The following is a 23,610-nucleotide window of genomic DNA, read 5'->3' on the forward strand; positions in this document are numbered from 1 at the left end:
CCGATGATGACAGCTAGGGATATTGTCAGTACATATTGCATTCGTCAGGTCTTCAAACAAAGCATACCCATAGCACACTCTACAACAGTCCAAAGCAATAGCCACTTAGGCTCAGGTGTAGTCGCTCTGCCACGACCGTCGACTCCGAGTTGTACAACACGAAGCGTGGCGAAAGCGACACATACGAAGCCGCTGCCGAACAGCACGAAGACACCAATCTTCTGTTTGCGTGGTAATTGGAGATTCCAAGTCAGTCGGATTGGTAAAAACATTACTGTCGCCGATCAGTATCGCTTAGTGTAATGTTAGGGGCTCATTCGACATACTTGCGAAGTCGGTAGCGACGTCTACCGAGTAGGCAAAATAAAGACTGAAAATGATTCTGTCGTTCTCGTTTGGGGTGCCAACGCATCTGCCTTGCGCATACTTGGTCTTGAGATTATCGCACGTAAAAATGCTGCTGAAAACACTGCCAATCCATGACTTTCGGAAGTAAGCCTTTGCATCCTGCACACGAGACCAATGTAAGAAAAATGACTTACGATGATACAAAACGAGACGATAGCCCACCATATCTTCTTGTATACACCAGGCAGACCGGTTAGCAATTTACGGTAGAGTGTCAACAAAGACATCTTAACCGAAAAAAGAAGTGTGTAGAAGCACATCTGGCCTGCCACAATGAATCTTATCATGGCCGCGGTATCTTCTATGATTGTCGCGTAGGGTTCGGCCAGGCCTCCCAGGACTGCGAACACCCGGAACATAGGCCCTACCGCCATCAGATAGCATGTCCACATTGAGACGAACAAAGCGAAAGCAAGGTAAATGAAGAAGTCCGAGAGGTCGAATGATCGACGTTTCAAAACTTGGAGTGTGATGCGAGAGAGCACAATCGTTGATGTCAGGACGAGCATGGCGGCGTTTGCACGCACCAGCTCGTCCCTCGTGATAGGTGTCTTTGGGGGTGCGGACATTCGAGTTGATGAGAAATCAATAGGCAAACGGATTTACAGGTCCTGGAAAGCATCGTTCGAGTCGAAATACAAATGTCGGGGGTTCTTGGAAGACTTGGAAGGCTCTGCGGCGTGGTTCCCAGGTCCCTGGGACAGCCAGCATGAGGATTCAATGGTACCTGATGATGTACGTTGACCCAAACTGACAAGTGGACTCCTTCCTCAAGGACGCTGAGTGTCACGGACAAACCCTGTCCCTGTTTGGGCTTGCCGTCCTAAGCATCCTACGTCGTATGTATCCGAAAATGCGATGCGATCTAGAACGCAGGATCTCAGGCTCATAAACAAAAGTTTCCTTAGGCTAACACCGGGAGGATGGGCCGGATTAGGCTGGTAGAAGAGATTGCTGCGGCTTGTTGCATTGTCCGCGTGTGGGCCCTAGGAGCGACCGTATTGAGCGTATGTAATCAGGATTGTACCGCGTATCTGTGTAGGGCTTCCGACCGGTGGCGGCCTTTCATTTTGCGCTCAACGCATGAAGGAAGCGAGAAAAACTTCCCCAGAAAGGTAATATGTCCTGGCGGATGGGATCACACTTGCGATGGCGTGTCTGGGTACTCATTAACCAGATTGCTGGATCTCTATTGTGGATTCTATTGGCTACCTGGCGTCCAAAATCACATACTGCAGATGTAGAGTGCGGGCCCATCTGGGCATGGATCCATTGAAGCGGGAACCTAAGGAACTCAGGATCGTTGCGAGGAAAGAGAAGCAGCTAAGTGATGCCGTTCATCAGTTGCTATTCCGGCAGCTGACCAGTTGATGCATCGTTGATAATGCCTTCAGATAGATGGTGACGCGATACAGGCATGGGATCGTGGTGCCGACAACGTCGTCCATCCTCGGACGGCAGGCTGCCGCCTCGCCGGCCAAGCGCCGCTTGGCGTTCAGGGTCCCGCATGTGCACCTACCTGCGCCAAATGCCGCACCCGTGCACCAGCCGACCGACTGCCCGCGTGAGTCCGCCCGTATCATCCGCCACATCGCTACCAGATCTCGCCGAAGAGGTTGGTTCGTCGATTAGTGGACACCATTCTCTCTTGTCACGGTATGTAGTAGGATGGGTGCCAGCGCAATGACACAGGTAGATACGGCAGAAGCAGTCGGGTCTGCCGCCGCAATATAATCTATGCAAGCGAGCCGTAGGTACAGTAAGGGCTCCCTTCCCGCAGGAAGGTTTACTCCGCCGCGTCCCAAGCTCGAACTTTGCCACCGCCGCACGTATGCTAAGCTTCGCATGCGACAACCCTAGTATTGAGCCATTCACAGCCAGCAACGCAGTCATGGAACCCCAAGCGAGATGAACCGCGCATGCACCTGGGCACGATGTGCCAATTATGGTCCGCGGAAGATCTTCCAGTACAGAATGATAAATTGAACTAATACTACACCGCATTCTGGCATCTCGAGCACGCCCAGCATCGTTCATTCTTTACGCACAACGTCCAAGATGAAGACCTTTCTTTCGCTTAGCACCATCGTGGCAGCCGTTTCAGCCCAGAATGGAATCTTTGAACCCGCAGACTTCAACATAACGGAAGCCTTGATATCCAACGGCGTCAATGTCTCAGCTATTCCTGAGCTCTCTGGTCTGGTGGAAAGAACTGCATCAAGCGGTTGCTCTATTGCTGTATGTTTTGAACCGAACACTTCGCTCATAATCTAGAGTACTGACTGCTTCCCAGTGTTCCTCCCTGAAGCTGATCTATGGCGGCAACAAGCTCCAGTCTGAGGAGACGTCCGCGTATGACGCCTTTACTGGCAGTTATTGGAGCATTCAACAGGGAACCGTGAACCCGAGATGTGTCTTTAAGCCATCTAACACGATCGAAGTGTCTTCTCTAGTTCTTCTCTCTCGCCTAACGCAGTGCCCTTTCGCTGTAAAAGGTGGTGGCCATGCTGCTTTTGCCGGAGCGTCGAGTATTGACGGCGGTATCACCGTCTCGATGGAGCGTTTCAATCAAGTCGCAGTGTCGAATGACAAGAAGTATGCCAACGTTGGAGCCGGAACTCGCTGGGTCGATGTCTACAAGGGTGTCGAGAAATCTGGTGTCAGTGTTGTTGGAGGCAGAGTAGGTTCTTTACATTCACGTGTGGGATACAAAGGCTAAAATGGTTTTAGATGGCTCCAGTCGGTGTTCCGGGACTCGTTCTTGGTGGCGGGATCTCGTTCTTCTCGAACAAGCTGGGATGGGCATGCGACAACGTTGCTAGCTATGAGGTTGTGACTGCGTCTGGTCTCGTTGTCACCGCAAGCCCAACTCAGTTCGCTGATCTGTACTGGGCTCTTCGCGGTGGCGGTAACAACTTTGGTATAGTTACTAACTTCAAGCTCAACGCCTTTCCCCTTGGCAAGATGTGGGGTGGCCAGCGCATTTTCACAGAGAACAACTTCCCAGCCGTCCTCGACGCTATCTACAAATTCGCTACTGTCGGCTCTTCGAAGGATACCGACGCTGCCGAGATCGTATCATTTGGCAACTACCCAGGGATGGGCAAAATCGCGATCGTTCAAACGCATTACGCCCAGCCCATTGCCAATGCCTCTGTCTTTGATGATATCAACGCTCTCACGCCTGTCATGGATGACACGGGAATTGGCTACCTCAGCGAGCTTACTGTCAAGATGAATGGTGGCTCACCGAACGACACGCTTGGCTCCCTCCAAACCCAATGGGACGCCACATTCAAGGTCGATCGCGAGCTATTCAGCTTCCTTGTCAATACCTTCTACAGTCTCATCCCAGACGTACAAGATCTTCAAGGCGCATTCCCAACAATCTCCATTCAGGCTATCACTGAAGGTCAACTGAAGGGTATGCAGAAGAACGGTGGCAACGCCCTTGGTCTTACGCCCGCTAAAGGCCCTATCTTCATAATGAACATGAGTGCATCGTTCACCAACGCAGCTGATGAAGCAACTATCTTGAAGTTCCTATCTACGATCATCAAGAAGGTCAAGGCAGAGGCAAAAGCCAAAGGCGTGGACAATGACTACATCTACATGAACTACGCGTCGCAGTTCATGGATCCGATCGCTAGTTACGGAGCGGCGAATGTTAAGAAACTGGTCTCTGTGAGCAAAAAGTACGATCCCGCTCACGTCTTCCAGAACTTGCATCCGGGCCATTTCAAGCTGAGCAAGGGCGCCCCAAATCCAAACATGCCATAAGGGCTTTAGTGTTGCGAAGCTCCATCTCAAAAGTAACGCTTAAAATTTTAATACATCACTATACATCGTATTCGGCTCATTGTACTAGGTGACCACCAACTTTGACATTTTCATGACAACGGTGGATTTCTTTATCAGCGGTGGATGAAAAGACGAACACCCTCACATATAAGAGCGACGAGCTCTTGGTCAACATTTGCTAATTAACCGATCATGTATGTGAGAATGTGCCGCCCGTATTTGGAAGATTCATTCGACAGGACATCGCCTCTGCGGATGCGATATGGAAGAAGTTTACAGCATGGGACTTGAACAAGTCGCCGAGCCCCCCTTCATGCTTCAGGTTCACTGCCTGCTGAACTAACGAAAGCAATCAGCTATTGAACCAGTCAACACCCCTAACCATCTTATCACATATGTAGCCAGTGACAAGCGCATATGTCCCCTTATGCACAATGTCAATGACCTGCTCGTTGATCGGCCACGTCCACGGAACCATTGACACATTCGCCGTGGTCTCCACCAATTGATCTAGCATGATGCGAATACCGGTGTGCATGAAGACAGCGACCGGTCCGATGACGCCGTAGTACGACATGACCGCTCTGAAAGGTCCAGCAAGCATGCCCATACCGAAGTGATGAGCATGATTCAACAGGAAGGTGTGGCGCTGGTAGAATTCTGGCGAGACACCCATGTGGTTGCCCATCGTTCGCGCGGGTACGTAGGAGTCTGGACGGCCTGTGAAGAACTGTTCGACTTTGTTCGATCCTGACATGCTGGAGAAAGTCAGGCATTTGCAGATAGAAGATTAGGAGGCGACTGTCTTACACTAAGGCTCCTACGAAGCCGGCTCCGATACCGATAGCGACCGCGCGACCGAACCCGACCTGCGGAAACTTGGGAAAGCTCGATTTCGCATCTGGATACGAGACCGTGCCGGTCGCGGTGTGGTATTGAGGCATGGCGACTAGAATTTGATTGGCAATGAGAGGAAGGCAAAGGCTGTTTGGAGAATTTGGAAGTAAAGAAGGTGGATATTAACCCTTCCTATTGTCTGGTGTAACTATTTGACGTGGGTGTTGCGACACGGGGTCGTGGTGAGTGGCCAATAATTGCGTTCAGCTTCGTTCATTTTGACGTCACGCGTTATAAAATGTCCATATTACGCGAATCCTCTCCAAAGCATACTTGGTGACACGTTATTCGATTAATCAGTAATAAATCTAGTGTCCGGAGGAATGGTATTGTAAAGTCATTGTCCCGAGCAGTATGCCAAGTTGAGCGTGACGTCTTCGTCCCTTCTTAAATCTACCGCAACACATCCGGCGAAGCCCAGCGCATACACGCAATCTAGGAATACTTGGTCAGATTATGTGAATGTCTACTGCAAGGGCTTAGAGCGACTCTCAAAATGGTACTGTATGGTTTGGTTTTTAAGACCATATGGGATGATGGTAGGTATCAAAGACAAGCGTCACGAACTCTAATCAGCAACGGAAAGACTGTTTGATATTACCTATACGCTGACATTGGGAACATCTCAAAAGAGTAGAAACGTTGAGGAATGTGTAAGACGTGGCAAGAAAGAGAAGTATCTAATATGCTTAGGGTGTAGATTTCGTTAATGTATGGCTTTAAGATCATGATATGTTTGGAGTAGTGAACCACTCCAAGCACATGCTCTAGAGTAACGTGTACATGAAGATCACCCCGCCCGATTGGTATAGACCAACGACCCTTCACCTCGCCACGCCGTCCGAAACGGCCGCAAACCTGCCCTTGATCTCTGGAGGTCACACGTCGGTACGCATTCCCATTTTCTTTTTCAAGTCTTGGATGAGTATGCCATAGTCGCGGATAGCCTTCCTCACAGGTGCTGATTCTGTCGGACTGACGACACTCTCACCCCCGTGTCGAACTGAATCTTCCTGTAACCTGTCGTACTCGTCGAACGCACTAGAAATCCTTCCTTGAAGTGCTTTGGCCTTCTCCTCACGCTCTCTTTTCCGCTTCTCCTTTCCAACAAGATCCTTCATTCTGTCCACCGGGCTCTTTGGTCGGGGCTCATTGTGCTTGTCGATTTCGGCCTGTAGGTTTCTGAGCGTTATACCGAGCATCGTTACGTCGCTTGTGACTTTCGCAAAGAGATCCGTCGGGGATTGAAAGATTTCATCCTCCATGATGTAGTGTGTCTGAGTACAGATTGATGCGCGGATTTCTTCGTTTGCGGATATGCGTTGCCAGTAGCAATTCGGAAGGTAGTAGTGGCTGTTTTGAAGGGCTTCGTATAATTGAGATGATCTGTTTGGTAGCGGTGTCGTGGTATTGGTATAAGAATGCAAACTCACTGAAGTTTTTATAGTGCTCTCCAGTCATCACTTCTCTCGCAGTCATAGTAGCAGTCACCCAGGCCGTGTGTTTTGACTGTCCTCGTTCGAGCGGGCTGAGAAAGGAACGTGCCAGTAGCGTGATTTAGTTGCCGGATGTGTAATGGAGACACTGAGTCTGCAGTAGTCGCACAGTGAAGAAACGGTCTGGTCATTGTTCTCACCACCCATCATCGCATGGTGTTATTGCGATAGCCGTTGCGCCATCAGAGAAACACTGAGCTCATACCTTCATAAAGAGCCGAGACTCAGTATGTTGGTACGTCACTTGGGTCACCGTGCGACGTCTATTTCTTTGACACGGTTCTGCGTGGTCATGGCGTCGTGCGACATATTGCACTTGAGGACTTAAGTAAGGTGTGTGCTCCTCACACTAGTCTGCCAGTCAGCCATGATGCGAATAGTGTCTGACTCATTGGCGGACACATTCATAGCTGCGTCGTGTCTTCCCTCGCGGCTACCGATCTATCGTCAAGATAATTCGGTCTCGTGGTCTGATCTCCGTTCACGCGGTACCTCCAGCCATATATCCATAAGATAAGTCACATCTATTGCATTAGCCATAGAATAGTCGGCGGTCGGACGAGAGGGTTGATGTTCAAGTAACGGGAAGACCTGCCGATAGCAGCCTACGGCGTTGATGTCATCGTATGTGAAGCGCCTTCTGCACTAGTACGTGTTGTTCATATCCAGGTCACTTCCTCACTCACTCACTCACTCACCCACCAAGCATCAACAAACAACAGCTTCCAAGCCACCACAAGCACTCCAACCGCGTCTGCCAGAGCGGAGTGCAAGATGTCGTCATTTCTTGACCTGCCCGCCGAATTGCGCAACCAAGTCTACGGTTACATTGCTATACCGCACACAGCACCTCTCTCCTCCTACATCGGGCTCTACCTATCCTGTCACCAGATTCGATCTGAAATGGACAGCGAGTGCGCCAAAACATTCCGAAACTACCTCGAAATCTTCCAGGATCAGCTCCAAGACGCCCGCATCGACATACCTGAGACTTTCGCGGAAATGCAGCACGTCCGCCTGCACTGCAAACCGACTGCAGGCTTCAGCATCATTCAATGGTTCGATGAAGTCGCGGGCATCTTTCTACTCCATCTCGCGAGCCTTTCGATTATCTATGGCTTTTCGGAAGACTTGCCTCTCTCGCACAAGGTGGACCATTATGTGCTTAGGATTGCTGATGAAATTTGTGGCCAACTCAAGACAAGGGTGGTCAACTCTCAGCGGGTTAGAACAGTGTCCTTCTGCGCCTCAGAAGAAGATGCGAAGCACTTCGGCGATCACTATCCACGCGGTGAGTTCTTCACTGCAGATTGGAGCTTCCTATGGGATGTTGGGCTTGACGGTGCTCTGCATGGCGTGTGGAAAAAGGCAGATGAGAAGGGGCGCAGCGCAATGCTAGCGATTAATACCATGGCTTAGTGTTCGACCTTGAGATTGGAACGGACAGCGAGTAAGGGTGCATGTTTCGTCATACATGCGGTTCGTACAGAACGCACCGATCAGAGCGAGAGGCCGTGGTATCTGCCCGGTCACGAAAGTGTCCGAGCAGTGAGAAAGTGAGCGGCTGAAGCTATACACGCTGATGAAGATGTCTTCATATGCGCAAGACGCACATTCGTAATCTTAGTTCTATACAGATTGCGTTTCATCTCAGATTCCACGATCCTTTCCCTATTGCAGTGCGTGGTTCCCATGCATCTAGATACACCAGAGCTCAATGTTCATGGCCATGATGCTCGTGCCCGGCACCCTTCTCCGCGAAATCGATCTTCCACCCTCTGGTAATGAACACGCGCGGGTCCCTCACTACCGCATACGCAGCCTTCTTACCCTCGGCAGCGTGGAACTCAAGCGGCACTGGCTTCTTCCTCTGCGTCTCCTTCTCACCTTCCTGCATGACGACGACCTCAGACTTGTCCTTCCACGCCTTGGGCGCGCCGACAATGATGATCTTCTCGACACGCACCTTCTCCATCGTCTTCAGGTACTTCTCGCACTTGACAGTACGTTTGCTAGAGTCGAGATTGGAGGAAGTGAGAATCTGGCGGGTGCCGTCGAAGGAGAAGCGGCGGTGGATGAAGGCACCCATTTCGTAATCGAAGGTCTCGCCGTCGTCAACGTACAGAGTACCGGCAGCGTTACCGTCTTTGTCGAGTGCGACGACCAGAGTGAAGGGGTCGTACTTCATGAGTCCAGAGGAACGACGAGGACGGTCGCGGCGTGGAATGACATGGCCGCCCTGCATAAGAAGAGGAATCTTCTCGAGAGGAGCTGGTACAGTGTGGTGTCCAGCGCCGCTGTAAGTGGTGAAGTCAAAGTAATCGTAGTAGGGCTGGTCGTCCGCGATATAGATAGAGACACTGTCAGCACCCTCCTTGGTGACTGGCTTGGCGAGAAGACCAGTGGAACCAATGTAGAGTTGGTCGTCGACTTCGAAACCACGCTCATCGGCAGGGTGGACCCAGAAGTTGGGTCGGACGATAGGGGCACCGGTGGTGTGAGCCTCGTGGAAGGCAGTGTACCAGGCAGGTAGGAGCTGGTAACGAAGACGCAGGGCCTGAGTGATGATCTCCGTGTACGGAGAGCCAGCGACGTATGGCTCACGACGACGAGTGTCGATATGAGCGTGGCCACGGAAGAACGGGTAGTAGATACCAGCCTGGTACCAGCGAGTCAAGAGTTCTTTGCTTGGGTTACCGAAGAAACCTCCTACATCCGCACCACCGAAGGGGAAGCCAGAGATACCCTGGTTAAGTACCATGGGTATGGAAGCCTCAAGATGGCTCCACTCTGCCTGGTTGTCGCCAGTCCACATGGCAGCAGTGCGCTGACTACCAGAGTAGAAAGCTCGGGTGAGCACGAAGGGACGGCGAACCTCGCCATTCTTGCGCTCCGTGATGGCTTGGTATGTCGCGTTGTGGAAAGTCATACCGTTGATGTTGTGAACATCCCGATGCTCCCAGTTACCGTGATGCAAGTTGTCCTTGGGCATGGTTGTCTCAGGGCCGTTGAACACCGAGGGCTCGTTCATGTCGTTCCAAATGAAGGTGTTGTGGGCAGTGCCCTTGAACTTGTCGTAGTTGAACAAGCCCTTCCACCAGTCGATGGCAGCCGGGTTGAAGCAGTCAATCCACATGGACGAGCCAGGCCAGCACCAGCCCTCGTACTGCTTGCCTTCCTTGTTCTTGACAGCGAGGTCCTTCTTCCTCAGCTCGTCGATGATCGGGTAATCGTTCGTATTCTTGATATGAGGGTCGATGATCGCAACAAGCTTCCTGTCACGCTTGTCGAGCTGCTGCTGCATGCCTTCGGGGTTGGCGAAGGTCAGAGGATCCCAGGTGAAGTACTTCTTCTCCTGTGTGTATTCAATATCAAGCCAGATAACATCGTACGGGATGTTGAACTTGTCAAACCTGCGGTCGACGTCTTTGACATCCTCATCGGTGACGTAGTTCCATCGACACTGGTGGTAGGCGATAGCGAAGGACTGGGGCATAGCCGTGTAACCAGTCAGCTCACCATACTGGCGAGTGAGATCCTGAGGAGTCGGTCCGAGGAAGACAAAGACGTCCAGCAGACCACTCTCAGACATCCAGTGCGTCTCAGTATCGGTATGGCCCTCAACACCAAGAGCGAGCGGGTTCGCAGTGTTCCTCTTCTTTGTCACGTCGATCCAGGTCTCGGCACCGTTGAGCCAAAAGACACCGACGGTGGAACCCTTGCGATGGGCTTGCATGAATGGAATGGCGCCGTAGAGGGTCATGGGGCTGTCCATCTCGTACTCGAAGACGTCGGCGTTGTACAGTCGGTATGGCTCGGTGTAGGCATTGTCGCCGCCCCTAGGAATTGTCAGCTAAGTAGATGTATTTGTGTGGATACTGCGCACCTGGTGGTCTTGAGAGATAGCCTTGTCGCGTGCTCTGGGATACCAAAGACGTGCGCGTATCCAGGGAACGTGATGTCTAGCGCAACAGCCTCAGGGCCTCTCGGCTTGCTGTCTGTGTTGCCACCAAAGCTCTCGTCCCACCACGTGCTTTCGTCCTCTACAGGCTCTTCGGTCTTCTTGACTTCCTCCTTGGCTTCTTCCTCGCCCTCTTTCTTCTCCTCTTGGGGCTTCTCGACCTTGGGTCGCCAGTGTTCGACGTTCATGTAGCCGCGTTCATTGAACTTGACTTGCGTCTCGCCATCGCGTTGGAACTCGATGCCGAAGGGCGCGTGGCGGATGACGGCTTGGTGCTTGCTGCCCTTGCCGTAGACAACCTTGGTGTAGCCATCTTCCGTCTCGGGGTTGAAAGCAGCGCCCTTGGACGGGTCGAGCCCTCCAACAAGAGTCCATTGTGCCGCCTCGTTGTATCGCTCCTTCCGTGCTTGACTGTCGTGTCGCAGTTGGATGTCGCCCTTGGCCCTCTTCTCTTCGTCAAGAGTAACGCGTGCCACGCCCGACTCGAGGAAGGTGACGGTAAGCGGCAAGCGAGCTTTCTCTTCGCCTTCCTTCAGTGTCTTGAGTACGACAGCATCTAATTGGCCATTCGTGAATGTGATTGAGGCAGGGTCGAGGACGTAGGGCGAGGTCCAGGAGCTCGAAGCGGAGACGTCATCGGCGAACTGGCGGTTGCGCTTGCAGAAGCCCGATTGACTGCATGTTTTGAAGTTCTCGTGCTTGACCGATACTAATATCCCTTAGTAACCTCCTTGTAACTTCGCATGTATGCAGAAAGAATGCCGTCGTGGACTGGAGATATCGGGGGTGAGCTTAGCTACATACCAGCTGGCACGAACAGGCAAGCCAACAACGCCAACACCAAAAACACAGCCGTCCACCGGGGAGGCTGCTTCCGTAAAGTAATCATGACAGGCAGCTCTCTAATACACAGAAGCCAGCCTGGAATATCACCAGTCAATCAGTCAATCGGCCAGTCCTCAGCGCTCGAGATGCCATGTGGACTTTGAAGCAGCGCCAAGGTCAGGGTCCAGCTCTCTTGCACAAATCAGGCATAATTTTATGCAAGCTACCCCACTAGACAACAACGAGGGCGTCGATACCCCACCCCCTTCATAAAATTCCAGCTACACGTCCGCCTCTCCTTCTCGTTTCCTCTCATCAAGTCGTAAAGACATATCACTTTTACACAAAAACTCAAACGTCAATTCATCGCCAAAATGACTACCGAGCAGACGTACGTTGGGCATCCTGATCCCAAGACGAGGGGCAGCTGAAGGGCGGTGAACAGTATACTGACAGCTGAATAGCTTCATCGCTATCAAGCCTGACGGTGTTCAGGTATGTTGCTCTCTCAGTTCTCGAATCTGTACTCTTCAAGCTGTCAACAGTGGATCAATTGTTGCAATGATTCTGCTGTTACAACTGGGACAGCGGGGTTCTCAACAAAACATAAAAAGCACATATACTAACAATTACTCAACAGCGTGGCCTCATCGGTCCCATCATCACCCGCTTCGAGAACCGCGGCTTCAAGCTCGCCGCCATCAAGCTCGTCACTCCCTCCAAGGAGCACCTCGAGAAGCACTACGCCGACTTGAGCGACAAGCCCTTCTTCCCCGGTCTAATTGCCTGTACGTTGGCCATGCCGAACGAGATATACCCAGTCCCACCACTAACACCCTCCAGACATGGGCTCCGGCCCCGTCTGCGCCATGGTCTGGGAGGGCCGTGACGCCGTCAAGACCGGCCGCTCCATCCTCGGTGCTACCAACCCCCTCGCCTCCGCCCCCGGCACCATCCGTGGTGACTTCGCCCTCGACGTTGGCCGCAACGTCTGCCACGGCTCCGACAGCGTCGAGAACGGCAAGAAGGAGATCGCTCTCTGGTTCAAGGAGGGTGAGGTCCAGAGCTGGAAGTCCGCCCAGCACGACTGGGTTTACGAGAAATAGACGCCTCATACAGTTAGACTACGAGAGAATGGAGCGAGATTAGTAGCTACGAGCTTCTGCGACGGACAGCCGGTCCACGGACTGGCCTAGTAGTCATAGACGCTCTGGGCGAAAAGCTGGCTCTAGACTTCAGGGTTTAGGTGTGGGCTATGAAGATACGATCGCATGAAAAGGAATATGGTAGAAACCAATGAGACACATGAATGATCTCTCAATACTTTGTTGACTCGCAAAGTGATGCAGTGCTGCTCATGCTAATGTGGTCCACCAAAGCATGAACGTAATGCACCCAGTGAATCCTATACATGCGCCATACCATAACCATACTACACTCTAGACGTTCCTCAACGCCGCGCAAAAGCCCACAACCCTCATGCATCTTCACCTGCCGGCTCTTTCCCTTTATCTTTACTCCTCGTTCGAACCCTCGCCTCCTCTTTCTTCGCCAACTCAGTACCTATCTTCGCGGTATACCAACCTCTCAACTTCTCCACTTCGCGCCATTCCCCTGCACCCTTCTCAACAGCCGGTCCTTTGATCTCCTCTCTTGCCCTCAACTCACCAAACGCACCTCTCTTCGCTCCCCAGACAGGTTTGCCCCAGCGCCATACGCACCATGCACTCTCATCTGTGCTTGTAAGCATGGGATGCCGGTTCAACGACTTCACTGCGAACGCGCGGAGTAAGATCACATCGCCAACCTGCGCCTCTGGGAGTGCATTCTGATAAGCGCGGAAGATCTGTACCGTTATCGTCTCGGGCCAGGAGCTAGCATCTGTTATCTGCAGACTGGTGAACCAGTGTTTTGGTCCCTTCTTGGCTTTCTCGCTTGGAGTAGTTTGAGAGGTGACCAGGGCAAGTATGTCGGGTTTGGTAGCCGAGTGGAAGTCGGAGGAGCGGTTGAGGAAGTAGACGAGGTCCTTTAGAGGAGTATAGTAAGCTAGTGGCGTGGAAAGGCCGACCGAGGGTGGTTCCGGCGTATCGGTGTTGGCGTCGTCGGACGATGGATCAATCAACGTTGGAGATGCGGGGATAGTTGTTGCGTCAGTCGATTTGTGTTTGCGGCGCGGTGTTGTTTTGGGCTCTGGTGAGGCAGTCACGGCTTCCATGTCGACCTTGGCGTCGGCTTGGAAGGAGCGCAGACCTGCAGAGGTGGTTTGTGTGAGCTGAGGCGTTAAAAGGGTGTTTTGTTCATTTTGGGCCGTGGTGCTGGGCTGCGACTCCATGGCAGTCTGCTGGCTTGCAACTGGGGTGATGGGCCTTTTGCCCTGTTGTCTCGTCCGTTGGTCGATTCTAGGTGAAACGGGTGGTGAGCTGCGCATGAGCGCGTCAATATCATTGACGTCTTGGCTACCTCCACCTGGAAGATCATATACTTTTCTCCTCGTTCTTCGTACGTTACGTGGGCTGGGAGTTATTGTGTCCTTTGATCGCGCTACATGTCGTTGTGTACCTGGACTGCTGACCAATGGCTGTGTAAAGTACGGAGATTCGGGTTGAGCAGGACTACTACTCCTCATCTCCACGCTTTGCTGCGCGTTCTTCTTCCCTCTGACCTTTTGCTTCGAGAGCCCCAACTCTGGCGCAGTTGCTGGCGGCGGTTTCAAGCCTTCATCATTCTCAGCATCAAAAGCATTGGCACGGTCGACAGGATCGCTGTGATGCATATACTCCATGTCTGATGGATGCACAGTAGATATCGAATACTCGGAGCGTGCGCTCTCTTCTTCAGAGTCTTTGATGAAAGCGACATCGGAATATCTGCCTTGTGAGGCACCCAACTCCTGCGACGGCTGGAAGCTGGAAACGAATCGGTCATACTCGTGCGTTTGGGATACTTCAATATCGGGTATAGAGTCTACACTTCTTTGCGAAGCATGTCTACGCGAGCCTCGCTGACGAGCAATGCTAACACCGGTTGACAAGCTTTCCATTGGCGACAATCTCGACTGTGAGCGAAGACTATAAGGAGACGTCTGTGTGGATTCTTGTGAAGGAGAGAGGGCAGAATGAGCGCGTGTTCTGGGTGGTGATACGGCTGAACGGGCACGAGAAGTCACAGATCTTTTGGATCGTTTGTTGGCTTCAGGGACAGCAGCATCTTCGTTCTCCAGGGGCGCCGAGGCCTTTGCTTTTGACCTAGTATTTCTTGCAGGCGGCTCAAGCACAGCACTCATGCTTTCGCTCTTGTGAGCATCGGACCTGAGGATGCCAGAATGTTGATTCACAGGCTCGTTAGCTGTCTGGGCCGTATCGACAGGCGCTAATTGGTCATTGAATTCGTCTGCCTGGAATACAGCGGCCCCTTCTATTGTTTCCATGTGGACATCCGATTGGCGATCATCTTCAAAGGCAGCTATTTGCTCATGTTCCTGCCCGAATGATGCGTGTTCCATCGGAAATGCGTCTTGCAAGTAGTCGTCAGTAGCCTCCAAGCTCGATTCTGGCAGATCACCGACAGGTGAAAACGGTTCCTCCGTGGGGTGTGGTACAGCGTCAGGCTCCGGTTCCTGAGATTTAGTGTGAGTAATTGTTTGCTCCTCTGATGTATCAAGAGCATGTGCGTCCGTGGTCGCAAAATCCAGGTTTACAAACTCACTATGATTACCAAGATCCATGGCAGAGGGCTGGTCCTGAGAATGAGACTGTCTTCGGCTAGAGCTAGGCTGCTCTTCTTCATGCCTGTTGTCGATCTCGCTGTTATCGTCTGAAGGGGAGCCTAAGTCGACGATAGCTGACGTAGCTGTGGAATGTTGTGTGCCTGTATCCAGTGCTTGGCCACGGGTGTCTTCTAGGCTTCCGGTTACAGATTGCATGTCATCCGAGACATCGGGGTCTTCTTCAGGCTGTTGAGCAGTGTTGGGCTGCATCATAGATTCGACTGCCATGGATTCCGGCTCGATCTCACTGAAGGCTTCTCCTTCGTCCCCCGAAGAGAGTTCTACGACTTCTGGCTCGGCCGTTTCGTTTTCAACCATCTCTGGATTTGCAGTAGTCAAATCTTCAACTGCCTCATCTGTATCATCGCTCTGGGGAGTGCTCAGGCGTGACTGAGATATGTCTTCTGCTTCCGAATCGCCATCGTCGTGTTCGCGAGGGGCGGACGAGGTTGAAACGTCGATGTTCTCAGCTTTCTCCTCGACTGGTTGAGCTTCTGGCGGAGGCGACGATAGCTCCATGGGGCGAGAATAGCCAGCACCGTCCATGCCGAACGTGAATCGTACAGGTGTGAAGGCCGACTCGTGGTTCGGGTGGAACACCGAAGCTCTCGATGAGCCTATTGAGCTGAAGAAGGACGTCTCGCCGATGTAGCTCGCTTCGCTTGGTGGATCTTCTTCCTTGTCTCCCGTAGCATCGGCTTCGACCGGCTGTTCGATAGTAGTAGCAACGCCGAAGTAAGACGCAGCATCAGCGTCATGCTCGCCTGGAAACGGTGACGGCAATGGAAGATTTGAGGCGTCTTGTGGCGCAAGCGTTGGACTTTCAGGCTCTCGACCGATGGGCGTCAACAAGCCTGCGGCGACCGATGGGAAGGCGGGAGGAGGCATAGCAATCGTAAGCTCGTTGTTGGCGTGGTTGTCAGCCCCAGCGGCGGGCACAGGTTCGGTTTCCACATGTGATTCTACGACTTCTGAGGAGCTTGCTTCATGAGTCGAAGTTATCTTATCCTTTCCTGTGACCGCCTCTATGTCAACCACTGGTTCTTGGACGCGCTCAAGTGGTCTGTCTTCTTGTTCTTCGACATCCGCCTCGGTGGTGCTAGTGCTGGTAGCATTAAGCTCATCACGCGTGTTGCCTTCTTCCTCGGTATTTACTTCAGTGTCAATCTCGGTATCGCCTCCAAAAGCATATTGTGCATCTGATGGTGGGTGTTCGTCGGGCCCAGTGTAGAGATCGTGGGAATCGGCGTCCTTTGGTGGCCCCGTAGAAGACTCGCCAACGACCTCTGCACCCTCGTCTGTTGGAGTATTCGGCTCCGTCTCCTCATCTTCCTGAACATATAAGGGTCTGGCTGGTCGTTGAGGCGAAACGGGGGTGCGTGGAAGCTGCCCTGCACGGCTAGGCGACGCTTCAACAGAATTGAGCTCTTCTTCCATATCCACGTCCTCTTTCTCCGGCGACGGTGTCCTCGCGCTGTACGTCCACGCCTTCCAGTCCCCGTATGACTTCCTGGGTCGCTTTCGGTCATGGCCGTCTTCCGTCTCGTCCGCCAAGGGATCGTAGGGTGCTGGGAAGGAGGGACCGTCGGATAAGCGCGCCCGCTTGAAGAAAGCAGGGGAGGAGAATTCGCGCGCAGGTATCGGGGCTGCTGGGCGGAGAGGCGATCCGATCGCAGGCGTAGGCGCGGCATCGACGAGTTCGAGATTTGCTGTTTCGCTGCCATTTCGATAGACCCGGATCACTACTGTCTGTGTGTATGATAGCTCCCACTCAATGCTCTTGCCTGGTGTGCTGACGGCGCCTTCCTTGACAAAGTCGGCGCCTCGTAGGCTCAGAACCACTTCATCGCCAATGCCCACGCCTGCTGTCGCAATGGCCTTCGCGCTGGCGCCAGAGAAGCGCGCTCTGACTTGTCCGTTCTTGCGCCGTAGCCGGAGGTCGGGCTCAGCGAGCAGCAGGGCAAATTGTCGCGTCGACGACGAGTAGGGCCATATTAACGTGACGGTCGCTCGGAACTGTTTCGATTCGATCGCGGCCAGCTCTGGACTGAGCTCTGCGATATGTGTGTAATCCATGATGCGCGGCGAGAGCGCAGATGTTTGTTATGAATGCGACATGGTGAGAAGGGCGATTTGTCTAGGTGGGAAAGTGGGTATTGCGCCCGTGGGTGGTGTTGACGTGTGAGCAGCGCACCTTCCGCGCAACATCCCTGCACGCTTCCATCCGCTTGCGGCCACCTCGGTTGTTCCTGCATCCCAGCTTCCATCAAGCACGTTTGATGTTGTCACTTTTGCTATCAACGCAGCGCTTTCGGCTTATTCGGTGTCCTGTTCATTGTGACAAATAAAAGTCGTCACTAGGATATCCATAAAACTGGCAGTATAGGTGTGTGTGTTGTACAGGAGCGCGCTATGTTCAGAGGTACAGGCCTAATTCTACGGCAGATCCAAGACATCCTTCAAGACCTTCAACGCCCCAAACAAATCATTGTCGTGATACCTTCTTGCATTCACTTGCAAGTTGATCGGCGCTCCTTCGAAGTCTGAGCTCTCCCACAGCTCTTTGGTGTGCCTGCACTCGTCGCTCAATGGCTTGTACCCTGCGGCATATTCTTCCTTGCTCTCTGCTTTGATCGGTGTAGGTACAACCACCCCAGGGTAGTCAATAAAGTTATACAGACTCGTATATGTCCAATAAAAGGCAGTGTCATGCGCAGAGGCCGGGCCGACAAACGCAGGCCCAATGACGATGTCGACTTCCTGTTCATTCCAGCTGTCGGCAAATTCATACCGGTATTTGTCGCGGGTAGCACGAAGCTCGTTAACCTCTTCAGCATGGAGCATACCGAGAGGCTCGACATCTTTCCAATTCCAGTCGCTCAGGGGTAGCACTGGCTCGCCTGTCGACATGACATCTTCCTTTGCTAGTTTGCCACCGCCTGGCCAGTACATGCGGCGGATCAGCTTCCAAGCTTCTTGTGCCTTGTAAGGCGTGAAAGGCTTCACCTGAATGACCTCCGAGTACTGAGCATCCGAGAGACGCTTACGAGCCCATGCTACAGCGCGCTTGACTGGTGGCTGAGGGTCAATGAACCCGTCGTTCTCGATTATACCAACCCTCAAAGGCTTCTTGCTTTTGGTATTGAAGCCTGTCCAAGGAAGCGGAACCACCTTGGGATCCAGCAAGTACGGTTTCTGGTCCAGAACGGTTGTCATGAAAAGATCCATGTCGCGTAAGCTCCGACAGAATGGACCAGTGCTACACAGGACGTTGAGCTCTGCCGAGAATGAATGCGCGAGGAAGTCCTTCATCGGTAGCATGTATGAAGTTGACTTGTATCCATAGACACCGCAAAATGCGGCAGGGCCTCTTATACTGCCGCCGATATCTGTGCCTACGCCAAGTACTGATCCCTTCATGGCCACTAGGGCAGCTTCGCCACCAGATGAGCCACCAGCACTAAGGTTGATGTTGAAAGGGTTCAGCGTGCGGCCATAGTGAGATGTCGACTCCAAGTGCATGATCGTTTGAGGCTGATTGGTCTTGCAGTAGAATATCGCACCCATACTTCTCAACATCGACACCAGTAGGCAATCCTCCTCATTGAAGACAACGCTCGCTAACGATCCTTGTGATGAATAGGTTCCAGCGATGGGCATGTGCTCTTTGATGCTGATGGGAACACCGTGGAGCGGGCCAATCGTCTTGCCGTTCTTTAACATGTAATCGTCCAGCTCTTGTGCCCTTTTGACAGCCTCGTCCATGAACCATTGGGTCAAACAGCATGTCAATTGGTGTGCAATGATAGCGCGTTTCGAAAATGCGGTAGCTACTTCGACCGCTGATAGCTTGCGTGCAGCGATGGCTTCAGCAAGGCCTACGGCATCGTACTTTTCCGTGATGTCGATCTCAGCGGATGTGAGTATACCACAGGTGACTGGTATTCCCGAGACATCTCTCGGTGGACTGGCAAATAGTTCTGGCGACAAGCGTAGTTCCGGAGGCACCTTTTGCGCGAATGCTTCAAGGATTGAGGCTCGCTTCTTCTCGTAATCTGCTGTACCTTGAGGCACAGGCTTGGGCTGAACTATAGCGAGCTCAGAAGGGTGAGTTGTCATTCTGGTTCAGTTGAGACGATTGAAAGATGTGAGTAGTCTGTGTGCTCAAGCGGTGTCAATCGTGTGAACCAGCATCGCGGTCTTATCTCCACCTGTATCGTCATTGTCGAGGCTAGACCCAAGACAAGATACCTACCCTGGCATTCGTGGCGTTGAGAGACATCCCGTATGTAAACGTGGTCACCGGAAAAGTTCCGTGCTGGTATATGACGGCCGATTATCGTATGGCGATAAAGCCGATAAGGCGCGTGGTTGGTGTTGAGGAGCGGAATAGATACCGACGAACGGCCCTTAGCGCGTCATCCCACATTGTCCCGCATCAGCTAGCGAGCAACTCCTTTCCATATCCAGCTCCAACAACTCCAACTTTCCGGTTATCTTCCAATAAACGCAGCGCCTCTACTGCCTATCAGGCGAACGTTTCCCCGCTTTGTGTCTGGTATCTCGACTCTTGGTCTCTTCGCATGGACCTGCTAAGTTGCGTAAGCCGGTAGATACACACGGAGATGGGCAGCCCAGGAAAGACATCTGGGTGGCTATCTCCATGGCCTGCTATCATATACCCTGAGGGCAAGGATTTGGAGACGAGGGAATGTGATAACGAACATGCAGGCTCCACGACGAGCTCCAAACTGGAATGACGCAGTTACCGTGTTCTTGGGGTTCCACCTGCATACCACCCCACTCTTGTTGTCTACTTTTGGTACAACCAGTTCCAGAAGCTCAGCATTCAAGATATAACTGCATCAGCAGCTGAAGCCTGCAGCTACCTAGTTGGCAGTCGACTATCACTATGACCGTTGGCGCACACTCCGCCGACACGGCTCCCGTGCCGGGTACTGTGCATCTGGTGGATTTGGATCATAGCATTCAAGCTCGACATGCAGGCAATGGAGACATTATCCTCAACCCAGCGCCATCGAGTGATCCTGATGATCCGCTTAATTGGTCTCCGCGCCGTAAGCTCACCTCGACGATATGTACCAACCTGTACGTGCAACTATCGCGCACCACATATGAGACTAACGAGCCGTGAAGATACACCTGGATGACGGGTATCGCCGTGTCGACAGTGTACTCCGTCTTGGTACCACTATCGGAAGCCTCGGGAGTATCCGTGTCAACGCTGAATGAGGGCACTGGATATATGTTTCTGTTCCTCGGTTGGGGTCTTCTCTTTTGGCAACCTTTCGCACTGCGATACGGCAAACGTCTTACTTTCCTCATATCGGTTGTTGGTGCCATTGGATGCAGTATTTGGAGGTGAGTACGGATGCTTTTACAGTGACATACTCTCGTACTGACCTTCGAAGTGCGTACGTCAAAAGCAATGGCGAGTGGATAGCTCGATGTATCGTCATGGGCTTCTTTGTCGCACCAGTGGAAGCTCTACCCGAAATCTCCGTAACCGATGTTTACTTCACCCATCAGCGTGGGAAATACATGGGGTTTTACGCGTTCTCGTTGGCCGGTAGCAACTATTTTGCTCCCATCATCTCCGGCTTCATTGCGGAAGGGCAAGGGTGGCAGTGGGTCTTTTACTGGCCGGCAATCTTCTTGACCGTCTCGCTGATCTTCATGTTCCTATTCATGGAGGAGACCAACTATACAAGAAAGATTGAGGGAGTCGCCGTCACAGCTGAGTCTCCGCAGAGAGACCCGTCCAAGGTCGTGGATCAAGAGAAGGCCGACACGACGACTTCGCAGTCCACTGCGAGCGATGATATGCGAGTATCGACAAAGACTTTTACGCAAAAGCTATCAATCTGGCAACCGTCCCCGGGATCCAACGTCTTCGAGCGCGCAAAACGTAGTCTCATGTACCTGAGCTGGCCCGTCATCTTTTACGCAGGGTTCAGCTACGGTTCTTACCTCATTTGGTTCAATGTCTTGAACGCCACTGCTTCAATCATCCTCGGCGGCCCAGGGTACAACTTCAAGCCTTCCATGGTCGGTCTCAGCTACGTCTCTTGCTGCATTGGAGTCGTTGCCGGAGCACTGTTCTCAGGACGATTCAGCGACTGGTTGACCATCAAACTAGCGCGCCGAAACAACGGCGTCATGGAGGCTGAGCATCGATTATGGCCATTTGCAGTATGTTTGGTGATGGTCCCGGCATTCTTGATACTCTGGGGTGTTGGTGCTGCCCATGGCGTACACTGGTTTGGACTCGTCTTTGCAATGGGTTGTGTCGCTTTTACTTCATCAGTTGGCGTCACCATCAGCGTAAACTACATGATCGACAGCTACCACGACATAAGTGGCGATGCGATCGTGACGGTTATCTTGATTCGCAACACCATGTCGTTTGCAATCAGCTACGGGTGAGTTTTTTAAAGCTTTTACAGAATGACTTGCTAACGAAACGTAGCATTACGCCGTGGCTGACAGACTTGGGCTACCAGAACTGTTTCATATCTGCAGCCTTCGTTGGAATGGCTGCATCAGCAGTATTTCTCGTAATGATTAAGTACGGCAAGGGCATGCGCGTTAAAAGCAGTAGGAAGTACTACAGTATCGTGGATGCTGATAAGGCGATGAACTAGAGCAGTGCATATAGAACTCGATGCACAATTATATGCGTGGATATCATGCTTGTTTATCACCAATAGTACATTAGGACACGATTTCGGCTCCCTGATCCAGTTCATCACATCGTAACATTCGTTCAAGATACATAGTAAACTACAACACGAGCACCGCGAAAAGAGCTACACCGCTAAGCAAACCAGCCGTTCCATACGGTACGCTAATCTCGCCAGCTGCACCAGTGAAGGCCTGTGGTGTTCCCGTAGGCGTAGCAACAGCGCCCGACGCTACTGTTGCTGATCCAGTTCCACTAGCCGTTGCACTTATCCTTCCATCAACACGGAAGAAGTTTGCCGCGAGCGGCGCACTCACACCGTTCTGCGACATGAACGATTGGATGTCAAAGCCTATCCTGTCTTGTACGCCAGCGAATGCTGATGCCTGGATGTTCAGACTGGCAGGCTGCGGAAAGAGCAGTTCGACGTATCGATGCGCGACTGTGTCGGTTGCTGGAGGGCCTGGAGGGATGTATGGGGCGGGGCCCTTTTCCGATGATGCGAGCAGAGTGGCCGCACCCATGAGTTGTTGTTTTGTTGCTTTGAATCCGGTGTTCATGCAGTGTAATAGTGTACGGCGTTCTGTGCCGCCGTCCGCTGGTGGTACATCGAGGTCGAGCATCACAAACATGTACGTTTGGCTTGCATCTATCATGGCGCTGGATAATGCAAGTTGTGGTTGTGTCGCGGCAGCTAGACAGGTTAGGATTGCATTCTGATTTGAGATATCTGGAGACTTACAGGCTTTTGCTAATTGCTGCCCGGCTGAGTTGACCATGGTCGAATTGAAGATGACTTCAAGCTTGGTGGTAGCCTGAGGCGTAAAACCTGAGGGTACTTGCGCCTGCGCAAGACCCACTAATCCAGCAACCAATACTGAAGGTATGAAATGCATCATAAGAAAATTCGTTTATAAACAATTGCGTGGAGAAATTTGTACACAGGATAGAATAAAAGTGGTTTTTTGGAGGCGGCCCGAAATGAGGCTACCAGCCTACATATACCGTCATTATCGAAGTACGCGGCCCCAAGGAATATTCGCTGAAGCCGTGGCATAGTCTGTCGCAGTGCATCTAGCGCCGATAGTTGGTGACGTGCTTACGTAGAGTGTTCCATATGACTATGAAACCGCATCTGCGTGAAGACCTGGCTGTCACATCTTGGCAATCGTCACGCCCACAATGCCTAGAGCAAATCCAGGATCATACCTTTCGACAATTCGCTCATGTGTCGCAAGAAGCCGTAGGAGGCATTGATAATGCTGAAGAAATGTCTGCTGTGTGGTCAGTCCTTCGTCATCCAACTACGTGACAGCGTCCAGGCAATATCTCGCTGCCTGGGTCTCCGAAGCGCCCCCGAAACGGAGCGCCTACTTGTGAAAAGATGATGCACAGATATCTGGGGTCGAAATCGAGACTGCAGGTCGTGAGAGCCGTTTGAAGTAGCGGATTTCGCAACGGCTCACGGTCTGCATCCCCGCCGTAATGACGCAGTGGGGAACGTCCGCAGACCTGTCAGGGTTTCGCCAAGGTGTCAACCTCCGAAACTGGAGCAAAGAGACGAGTCGAGGTGTCTTTCAAATTCCGACAACTGTTCCAGACGAAAGTCTGACGTAGCATTGATGGGACCAACCGGGAGTAGCCATGGACTGCTGGGCAAGAGCGTCTGGCAAAACACGCTAGGGGCGCCACACGTGAGCGCGCGCTGAAGACAGTCTGTGCTTCTCTTAGCGCCGATCGCCACGTTGCGTGC

At 52.3% G+C, this 23,610-nt stretch overlaps 10 protein-coding genes across 10 annotated transcripts; 4 read left to right on the top strand and 6 right to left on the bottom strand.

Moving 5' to 3' along the window:
- Positions 1 to 2,962: 2,962 nt before the first annotated feature.
- Positions 2,963 to 4,188, top strand: J4E92_000743 (uncharacterized protein; the record flags this gene model as incomplete). Its single annotated transcript, XM_051492158.1, has 2 exons — positions 2,963 to 3,088; positions 3,139 to 4,188. The coding sequence occupies 2 exons, from the start codon at positions 2,963 to 2,965 to the stop codon at positions 4,186 to 4,188; spliced, it is 1,176 nt and encodes a 391-aa protein (XP_051357670.1).
- Positions 4,189 to 4,561: 373 nt separating this feature from the next.
- Positions 4,562 to 5,153, bottom strand: J4E92_000744 (uncharacterized protein; the record flags this gene model as incomplete). The annotated part of the gene is made up of 2 exons (XM_051492159.1): positions 4,562 to 4,967; positions 5,020 to 5,153. 2 exons carry the CDS (start codon positions 5,151 to 5,153, stop codon positions 4,562 to 4,564), a joined length of 540 nt encoding a protein of 179 aa, XP_051357671.1.
- An 831-nt stretch (positions 5,154 to 5,984) lies between these two features.
- Positions 5,985 to 6,585, bottom strand: J4E92_000745 (uncharacterized protein; the record flags this gene model as incomplete). The annotated part of the gene is made up of 2 exons (XM_051492160.1): positions 5,985 to 6,472; positions 6,540 to 6,585. 2 exons carry the CDS (start codon positions 6,583 to 6,585, stop codon positions 5,985 to 5,987), a joined length of 534 nt encoding a protein of 177 aa, XP_051357672.1.
- A 791-nt stretch (positions 6,586 to 7,376) lies between these two features.
- Positions 7,377 to 8,021, top strand: J4E92_000746 (uncharacterized protein; the record flags this gene model as incomplete). The annotated part of the gene is made up of 1 exon (XM_051492161.1): positions 7,377 to 8,021. One exon carries the CDS (start codon positions 7,377 to 7,379, stop codon positions 8,019 to 8,021), a length of 645 nt encoding a protein of 214 aa, XP_051357673.1.
- A 295-nt stretch (positions 8,022 to 8,316) lies between these two features.
- J4E92_000747 (uncharacterized protein) lies at positions 8,317 to 11,452 on the bottom strand (the record flags this gene model as incomplete). Its single annotated transcript, XM_051492162.1, has 3 exons — positions 8,317 to 10,441; positions 10,489 to 11,272; positions 11,368 to 11,452. The coding sequence occupies 3 exons, from the start codon at positions 11,450 to 11,452 to the stop codon at positions 8,317 to 8,319; spliced, it is 2,994 nt and encodes a 997-aa protein (XP_051357674.1).
- Positions 11,453 to 11,762: 310 nt separating this feature from the next.
- NDK1 (nucleoside diphosphate kinase) lies at positions 11,763 to 12,494 on the top strand (the record flags this gene model as incomplete). Its single annotated transcript, XM_051492163.1, has 4 exons — positions 11,763 to 11,779; positions 11,853 to 11,883; positions 12,029 to 12,176; positions 12,232 to 12,494. The coding sequence occupies 4 exons, from the start codon at positions 11,763 to 11,765 to the stop codon at positions 12,492 to 12,494; spliced, it is 459 nt and encodes a 152-aa protein (XP_051357675.1).
- Positions 12,495 to 12,865: 371 nt separating this feature from the next.
- J4E92_000749 (uncharacterized protein) lies at positions 12,866 to 17,230 on the bottom strand (the record flags this gene model as incomplete). The annotated part of the gene is made up of 1 exon (XM_051492164.1): positions 12,866 to 17,230. The coding sequence occupies one exon, from the start codon at positions 17,228 to 17,230 to the stop codon at positions 12,866 to 12,868; it is 4,365 nt and encodes a 1,454-aa protein (XP_051357676.1).
- Positions 17,231 to 17,590: 360 nt separating this feature from the next.
- J4E92_000750 (uncharacterized protein) lies at positions 17,591 to 19,273 on the bottom strand (the record flags this gene model as incomplete). Its single annotated transcript, XM_051492165.1, has 1 exon — positions 17,591 to 19,273. The coding sequence occupies one exon, from the start codon at positions 19,271 to 19,273 to the stop codon at positions 17,591 to 17,593; it is 1,683 nt and encodes a 560-aa protein (XP_051357677.1).
- Positions 19,274 to 20,066: 793 nt separating this feature from the next.
- Positions 20,067 to 21,819, top strand: J4E92_000751 (uncharacterized protein; the record flags this gene model as incomplete). The annotated part of the gene is made up of 4 exons (XM_051492166.1): positions 20,067 to 20,263; positions 20,312 to 20,536; positions 20,587 to 21,597; positions 21,645 to 21,819. The coding sequence occupies 4 exons, from the start codon at positions 20,067 to 20,069 to the stop codon at positions 21,817 to 21,819; spliced, it is 1,608 nt and encodes a 535-aa protein (XP_051357678.1).
- A 139-nt stretch (positions 21,820 to 21,958) lies between these two features.
- J4E92_000752 (uncharacterized protein) lies at positions 21,959 to 22,756 on the bottom strand (the record flags this gene model as incomplete). Its single annotated transcript, XM_051492167.1, has 2 exons — positions 21,959 to 22,551; positions 22,600 to 22,756. 2 exons carry the CDS (start codon positions 22,754 to 22,756, stop codon positions 21,959 to 21,961), a joined length of 750 nt encoding a protein of 249 aa, XP_051357679.1.
- Positions 22,757 to 23,610: the final 854 nt, after the last annotated feature.

The sequence above is a fragment of the Alternaria infectoria genome (genome assembly GCF_024043175.1).
Source record: "Alternaria infectoria strain BMP 0036 chromosome Unknown scaffold_1, whole genome shotgun sequence".
NCBI classification, from domain to species: Eukaryota; Fungi; Ascomycota; class Dothideomycetes; order Pleosporales; family Pleosporaceae; genus Alternaria; species Alternaria infectoria.